At 47.9% G+C, this 8,436-nt stretch overlaps 1 protein-coding gene across 10 annotated transcripts in view; it reads left to right on the forward strand.

Annotated features, from left to right (window-relative positions):
* LOC127750961 (CAP-Gly domain-containing linker protein 2-like) overlaps positions 1 to 8,281 on the forward strand; it is a 27,543-nt gene extending 19,262 nt beyond the window's left edge. For 2 of the 10 annotated variants that reach the window (XM_052273750.1, XM_052273757.1), the window contains 8 exons: positions 705 to 770; positions 1,589 to 1,663; positions 2,722 to 2,784; positions 3,943 to 4,534; positions 4,762 to 4,996; positions 6,400 to 6,528; positions 7,297 to 7,359; positions 7,531 to 8,281. In XM_052273750.1, coding sequence (XP_052129710.1) covers positions 705 to 770; positions 1,589 to 1,663; positions 2,722 to 2,784; positions 3,943 to 4,534; positions 4,762 to 4,996; positions 6,400 to 6,528; positions 7,297 to 7,359; positions 7,531 to 7,614 — 1,307 coding nt within the window. In that variant the 3' untranslated portion in view covers positions 7,615 to 8,281. The remainder of the gene's footprint in view (positions 1 to 704; positions 771 to 1,588; positions 1,664 to 2,721; positions 2,785 to 3,942; positions 4,535 to 4,761; positions 4,997 to 6,399; positions 6,529 to 7,296; positions 7,360 to 7,530) is intronic. The other 8 variants (XM_052273754.1, XM_052273759.1, XM_052273751.1 and 5 more) reach the window with 7 other exon arrangements.
* Positions 8,282 to 8,436: the final 155 nt, after the last annotated feature.

Here is an 8,436-nt window from a genome sequence, read left to right on the forward strand (position 1 = left end):
GGGGTAAAAATAGTATGGGGTCCTACGGGCCTCAATGATAGTCCTAGTCCTTTGGGAACCCTTTAATAATATTTGTACTCCTCTCTCCGGAAAGTCACCGAGTACTGAGTAATAAAACGATCCATATTAGAGAAAGGGTATACAAATCGTTGTAATGGTAGTAACTATTTTCGCTCGCCATTAGATTTTGCGAGTGGTTTTGCTGTGCGAAATCCTATAGCTCTCCTCTGTTGCTTGTTTACTAGTGATACGACCCCCGCCCCTCGTCTCTCATTCATGTAGGCCCAAGGTCCTCAAGGTGAGCACAGCGACGTCGTGAGTCACATTACGTCTCTGGACGATGAATGGAGCGCTACACACGACGCCCGAATAGTGTTTCGATATAATTTATCAAAATTTGTACGTTTTTACACTTTAAAAAATCGCGCTTAAATGAATGTGTGACTACCACGTCACGCACAGTCAAGTTTTGTGTCAAATTCGATAAGTAATACTTCACAAAACAGACGGGGTCGTCTCACACCCTTTTGTTCTGTGTGACATTTTGTGTAAACGCTCCGGCCCATTTGTAGAGTAGGATGTGCTTATATCCCGTTTACAATACACCTTTTTGGCTCAGCTTCACAAACTAGATGACGCTTCTGTTTGCTTTGTGTGTTGTGCACGCTTTGACGCCGTTTGTTTTGTTGCTTCCCCTCTCGCAGACGGGCCCACAGCCAACGCCATTCGCAAGCTGAGTGATGACTTCGCACGCAGCACCAAGCTCTCCGGTAAGTTAAGCGCACGCAGTCAGCAGCAGCACTCTGCTCTGCCCTTTCAGCCGAGCGGCCATAAGCCGCGCGCGTGCTTGTGTGGGTCACATTATGCACTGCATGGGGGTGTTGATGATGATGGGGGGGATGTTCTTGTGGAAGTGGTTGTTGTTGGTGCGCTCTCTTGGTGGTTGACGCGGCTCTGATGGTTACGGATTCGTGATGGATATTTCATGGGACTGTAAAGTCGATGACGCGGCTCCAAAGGCGGCCGGCTCTGGTCGTGGGCGGACAGGACGCGCGGCGCGTGGTCGCCGAGCCGAATGGGCTGCCTACCCGTCAGGCGACCCCATCTATCGAATTACGCGCTACTCTTAAAATGCCGAAGGGCAATTCTTGTAATTGGCATACCAGACTTCTGTGTGCATAACTGACAAAGTTCAGATGCAATGATATTGTAGCTGAGCAAACACATTTAGTTACGGCTTCGGCACAATCTTGTACCTGAATAGAGTTATGCACACAGAAGTAAGGTGCTAGTACAACAATTGTCCTCAGGCATTTACCAGAAGGTTTTCTTGCACCGTCTGCACACACAAAGCTGAGCAAAACTGTCAGTCAATGACGACTTGTGCCAGTGTTTGTGGTAGCGCGTTTTGATGGGTAAAAACATTGTCGGAACGTAGTTGTAGACCAACCATTCCTTCTCTTCGGCATGTAGTCCTTATTATATCTTTGCCTTTTTTTGGTGTATTTGTGTTGTCTTGTGTTTTGGTTGCACCCGCCCTCGTGGTTGTGCCTGCACTGAGCATGTGTCTGTGTTGTGGTGCTTGTAGACTTAGACGACCCCGTGGCTGATGCCTACTCCGCGTACTCCGAGCGGCGCCGCAGTTCGGACAGAAGATCTTCAAGTACGTATGCTCACCCTGTTGAATATATTATATGCGAAATTCTTGTAAATACTAAGGATTTTTGAGGTTCCTTATGTTTAAAAAAACAATTTTCCCTCAATCTTTTTTTGAGAAGTTTACACAGTTAAAGTCTTACGAAGCAAAATGCCAAATGCTTCGTACCTACGAAGGATTTTCTCCTTACGAAGCGTCCAAATCCTTCGTATTACAAAGGATTTGGCATTTTTCTTCGTAAGACTTTAACAGTGTATGATCTGTGCTGCTTTTTTAAAAATTAAATGATTTCGCACTTAGTATTGAAAATATACTGTAAATTGAAAACTCTTTTTGCTTATTATATATGTGTAATGTTTTCCACTTTAGTCGGTGTATCTATCTGCTTCTGTACTTCGTGTGGTTTGAATCTTTGATGTGCGTTCAGGTCAGATTGTGAAGTCGTGTCCATCTTCCATTCAGGAAGAGTCCACACGTGTTTTAAAATATTGTCAATGTGCCATTACAATATCTGGCCCTCTTCTTCTGTAACCGTGTGTGTTGCTTCTTAGATTGCTCTGGAAATCCAAGTGTGTGACTGTCGCACACTTGTAGGTGTGTGAATTTCCATTCGTACACTCGTGTCCTCAATTTCACTGCAAAATTCACACCCGTACTGGTCTATCGATGTGCGCAAATGGGAACTCATTTGCCTCCAAGTGCGCGACATTCATACACTTGGGTTTCTAGTGTAAAGTGTCGCTTTACACGTTTGGCTGGCTGTGGGCGATACGCACGTGCTTGGGCTCTGCTCCCAAATGGAAGATGCGACCGCTCCAATTTGGCTCTGCGGCGCCAGCGCTGAGCGCCGCCGCGGGAGATCACTGCTCACGGATGGGAGTTTGTGGGAGTGCGAGAGAGGCGGCCCGAACTGGGGATCCCCATACGACTCTCTTTCTCTCTCCCTCTCTCTCAGTCTCTGCAGAGGGTCTCTCTCTCGCTCGGCCTGCGCAGTGCATGCCTTTGCTGCTTGGAGTGGCGCGGCGTAGCGGAGGCCTTGATTGCTTGCACTGTCTGCACACCAGGTGGCACCGAGAGCGCATGGGACTTCCGTCGCCTCAGCGAGGCCGGGGTGCGGCGAGCCTCAGGTACGGTAGATCTAGTGCAGCGCTGCAGCTGAGCAGATGCGCTTCGCCATGGGCAGCGCGCCCGCCGGTAGGTCCAGCAGGGCGCCGTCACGTGGCGGCACCCGTCACAGTGCGCTCGCGCGTGTGTGTTTGTGTGTGTGACATTCCCCAACCTATGCAACGCCTGTGTGTGTGTGTGTGTGTGTGTGTGTGTGTTTGTGTTTGTGTTTGTGTGTGTGCGTGTGTGACAATCGTGATAGACCCTTCCTCGTGTGTGGCGTTTGTCACACACATTTTTGAGAGCGAATGTTGCACGCACTTGCAAAGCACAGAGTGCATACCGCCGCCAGCGATCGAGGTGCGCTCTTCCATCGTCATCTAAACAAACTTTAAAAAAAAATAATGCTGCACAAAGTGTGATAATTTTTCTTTTTTAAAAACTTTTCGTTTTGTGACGTGATGTGACGCAACTCGATCGGCGGCGGCGGGACGCGACTCGCGCGCGGTGAACGCCTGGAGGGGCGGGACTGCAGACGGTTTGTATGACATCGCTCGCCAACCACGTGGATCCATTTCTAAATTGTTAATATTTAAGTGAATTTATTAAATTGTATTTTTGAACAGAATAGTGTCATGAAATCAGAATGGCGGGTAATCTGGTAGTCTTGTTATAGCATCCTTAAAATATCCACGTGGTGCTGAGCAATTATTTTCTGCACACAAAATCTTCGTGTTTCTTTTCTGTTTGGTGAAGTGCGTGTTTGTGTGTGCGGTTGGGTTGCTAGTGGGAAGCACCGCTCGGATACGTGTTTTCTCTCCTGAGACGCATTGTATGCAATTTACTCTGTTGCATGTTTTGCGCTCTTTGTGCACGACGCATGGTGTTGTGTTTATTTTATTCTTATGTGGGTTGGCAGAGGTTCTTGAGTTTGTTTTTATTTTGTTTGATTTCTGTCGTAGTGCCGTAGACTTTTCTTTATCATTATTGCGTGCCAAACGGTATATTGTCAAGTGTTGTGAAACACTCAATTATCAAGGAACATGGAAGTGTTTGTTACTGTAAATATCTTTAGTGTGATTTCAATGAGAGGGGTTGCAAGGTTATTTCAATTTAAATGCGAAACTCTTACTTTTGGCACACTTGTCTTGTCTTGCTGACGGCCGCCTCTCTCGTTGCAGACGCCAGCGCGGTGCTGACGGAGGACACGGACAGCTTTATCATCGGCGAGCGCGTGTACGTGGGCGGCACCAAGCCCGGCCGCCTCGCGTACATCGGCGACACGCAGTTCGCGCCCGGCGAGTGGGCCGGCGTGGTCCTGGACGAGCCCATCGGCAAGAACGACGGCTCGGTGGGCGGCGTCCGCTACTTCCAGTGCGAGGCCAAGAAGGGCGTCTTCTCGCGACTCACGCGCCTCACCCGCTACCCGCTGCCCGAGTCGGCGCTCTCGTCGCTCTCGACGTCGTCGCTGCTGACGTCGCCGACGACGCCCGTCACGCGCAAGGCCGCGCCCCGGCTGGGCGCCGCGCCCACCCCCGCGCCCAAGGCCGCCTCCCCGACACCGACGCTGTCGCCCAGCGGCAGCGTGCGCAGCCTGGCGGCCGGCGCCGAGCTCAAGCTGGGCGAGCGGGTCATCGTGATGAGCAGCCAGACGGGCTCCAAGGCGGGCGTGCTGCGCTACAAGGGCCCCACCGCCTTCGCCGCCGGCGAGTGGTGCGGGGTCGAGCTGGACGACCCCATGGGCAAGAACGACGGCTCCGTGGCTGGCACAAGGTAAGAGACAGACGTTACGACTAAAAGAGCACACATCAAAGGTGTTGGGGAAGTTTTCATGAATATTTTTCGTAACATCTCTTGATTTTCTCTTGAGAAGTTTAATTTTTTTTTTCAAATTTCTCTGTAAATATTTCAATTTTTCCCCAATTGTTTTGTAAACTAATTTCCATTTTCTTCCTCGGAAAACATTTGGACAGTTTCTAAACGCGTGTATTGTATTTCAGGTACTTCGACTGCGAGCCCAAGTTCGGGCTGTTCGCGCCCGTGCACAAGGTCAGCCGCAGCCCCGCCCCGAAGCGCATGTCCACGGCCAACTGCAAGGTGCACCACTCCAAGGGCCTTCACGGCAGCCGGGAGAGCCTCTCGTCCATCGTGTCCGCCCGCTCCTCCATTGGCGGCGTGAGTACGGCGGGCTCCACCAGGGAGAAGCTGGGCGTCACCGCGCTCACCGACAGGAAGGTAGGCTGGCGACTGCGCCGGCCCGGGTGCCACCAGCAAACGCACCGACACACACACACACACACACGCATAAACACGACATAGACACTCGCAGGTCGGTAGGTTAGGCCAGGTATAGGGATTTAAATTTTCCACCAAAATATTCTTAGAAGAAATGCGTTCAAAAATTTTAGGTAGGTGTAAATCAGTCAAATTTTTTAATCGATTCTTTTTATAAATTATTTTTTTTCTGAAATTTTTCAATTTTGAATCTCGAAACCGAAACAGTCACTCTTAGGTCAGCAAGAATGACAAATAGCACAACTTAAAACCCAAGAAAGTGTAATAATGTCGCACATTGAGTCCTAAGTGTACGAATGGAAATTCACACACCTAGAGGGCTGTGACGTTCACTCCCTTGGGTTTCAGATGCTCTACCCCCTTCTCAGTAAACAGTGTACCTCCCTCGTACCTTATTTGTAAAAGCTATCAGAAATCTTTGGGAGCGATCCAAGCCCATCCGGGCCTCGCAGGCCGACGGACACACTCGGGGGTGAGGTAGGCAACGTCGTCAGACCGACCTGCTCTGCGGGCCTGCCTATCCGGGCCTCGCAGGCGGGAGACAAACCCAGGGGCGAGGTAGGCAACGCCGTCAGACCGGCCTGCTCGGCGGGCTTGCCTATCCGGGCCTCGCAGGCAGGAGACAAACCCAGGGGCGAGGTAGGCAATGCCGTCAGACCGGCCTGCTCGGCGGGCTTGCCTATACTGGTTTTTACAGGCGTTAGAGTTACACTGCGGGTGCGCACGGTGATGTCGCGAGTCTCCTTCCTCCGCATGCAGTTGAATTTTTTTTTATTAATTCTTTAACTTTTACTAGAAATTTAGTGTGTAACAAATTTAGTGTTATGAGTAACAAAATACCAATTATAATTCAGTCAATAACCGTGGGCTTTAAAACACTTAATTTTACAAATACTCTGTCAACTCAAATGTGTACATAGTACACATTAAAGAAAGTGTACATGGCATGTATGCTTTAATTAATGTGTACATGGCTATGTACACATTTATAAATGTGTACATGCCCATGTACACATTTATCAATGTGTACATAGGCATGTACACGTGTACATAGGCATGTACACATTTGTAAATGTGTACATGGGCATGTACACATTTATAAATGTGTACATAGCCATGTACACATTAATTAAAGCATACATGCCATGTACACTTTCTTTAATGTGTACTATGTACACATTTGAGTTGACAGAGTAATGTGATGTGTTGCGCTGTAAGATTTACAGTGGTGTTTGGTATGGTGTTCAGTAACAGCGGTGTGTTTTGAGGAGTGCATTTATTACCATGTCTGGTTTTTTGGTGATCAATGCCTTTTCTAATCTTTTGAAACGCCCGTCCTGTAGGACTTGTACGGAACAACTCCGAGCCCGACCCCGTGCAACTGCACCATCCACCTAAATCCTCTGCCCAAATACAAACTCGGTAGCTCAGCCTACAACTCGAGTTCGTGCAACTGCACCATCCACCTCCTTGTAAGTCCTCTCGAGCATGATAGCGCGCTAAAGCTGCCAGTCAAACTGCTGACTTTGGCTACGTGTCCCTTCTACACGCCGCCGCCCTGTTTGGTTCTGCCGCTTCTTGTACGACTTTCGGCGTGAAATCGATCTTCTAACACTTTCTTCCCAAAAGTCAAACTGCGGTATGCAAAGAAGATTGCGTGTCATATTGTAAAAAGCGTAAGATAAGGCTTGATCACCAAAAGCGACATGTGCTATGTAATAATCAACTCAAGGCTCTTTTTACTTTAAAGTAAGGGAGATGGAGTAGTATTTTTTTTTTAATAAATTTACTTTTATATTTTGGATCATCTTATCATCTTTGTGTTAAAATACATTTATAACCAGTAAAATGATCTCGTTTCAACGTGTCATGCATGCAACTCTTTTACTTTCATTCTAGTTCATTATTTTCTAGATGTATAACACATTGTTCTTACCCGACTGCATTATTCACCCAAACTCTTACTCTCCTAACACTAATTGCTGTGTGGTTGCTCTGGCTGCGTTTATTTTACTTTTAACATATAAGCTATTATTTCTGTGATTGTTTTTTTAGATTTAGTTTTATTCATTTATTAATCTGGTTTACACCACCATAGCATGGGAGTAATAATCCTTTTTATTTAACGTTTGTTTGATCTCCATGAGTGAGTGGTAGTGTGCAGTAGTTTGTGCCCCTGCTGGATCTCCTGCCCTTTACCCTCCCGTCGCTAATACTCCCGCATGTGTGTTCTCTTCCAGAAAACATCCACCCCCGGTCTTCGAACCACCCCCACCAGCACGTCACTGCGGTCTGGCCTCCAGGTAAATGTCCCCTCTCTGTAACACAAGAGTCTGTGAGAGTGAATGCGCGTGGCTGTGTGTGTGTATGCGTGTGTGACTAGAGTGTGAGCGTGCGAGCAAATGCGGTGTAGTTTCGGGTGGTAGTTTTTAGTCTATCTTCCCCTTGTGTAGTCTTTGATATGTGCTGTGTAGGATAACTACTTCAACAACTACAACAACTACAACAAGTACACCTATACCTACAACTACGATATCAACTGGGAGGATTGCTATTGATGTCCCTGTCCCTCACGGCCCTCTTGCCCTGCCGGGCCCCGAGCCTTGGGCCCGGCCCACCCTCCAAGGCACTCCCACAGGCACGCCCTTGGCATAAAGGCACCTCCAGCACCTCCAGGCCGGCGTCCTTCTTTTGTCTCTCTCGAACCGACCTCCTCTTCTTCAGCCGTTGTACTCCTCCGCCGGGGGGAGGGGCACGAGAGTCTAGTCTAGTTTACAGGTGTAAAAATCGTAGCAGGCTACATTTTTTTACCCCGGTTTCTCCGTCTATTTTTCAAAAGTTAACGTTAGTAGCTCCACGCAAAAGAAAAATAATTGAGGCACGATGTATCTGAAGCTTCTGCATCATTCTGTTTCGTATTTAGTTTGAATGAAGAGTTTGCGTTCAATTATCTCGAAATGTTATGTAGAAATGTTTAGTATTCTCACACAATTGTGTCGAACACAAATAAGTAGTGTGTATTTTTACCAGTTTAAAAAAGCACAACTGCCTCCTCTTTCTTGGAAAATATATCGACGTCGAGATTTCTGTGACAACGGAATACCCCGGAAGCAGAAATGCAGTATATTAAAGAGAGCAAACTCTTTCACACCCCTAGACAAAGCTTGCACGAACCTTTTCCACTTGTGCCAAACTGGTAAGTAGGGCACGCGAGTCGAGGCGACACTATACAACGTGACGCGGCGCGGCGCCAGCGAGTCTTCGATGCTGTACTTTATCCTGATACTGTTGATGTATAAATAAACCGAAGAAGTACCTTAGATATTCCGTTACGTCCTATTATTTTGTTGGCTGTTGACTGTTTTTTTATCAATATTTTT

Source organism: Frankliniella occidentalis, unplaced genomic scaffold, assembly GCF_000697945.3.
Source record: "Frankliniella occidentalis isolate FOCC.00 unplaced genomic scaffold, Focc_3.1 Scaffold297, whole genome shotgun sequence".
Lineage (NCBI taxonomy): Eukaryota > Metazoa > Arthropoda > Insecta > Thysanoptera > Thripidae > Frankliniella > Frankliniella occidentalis.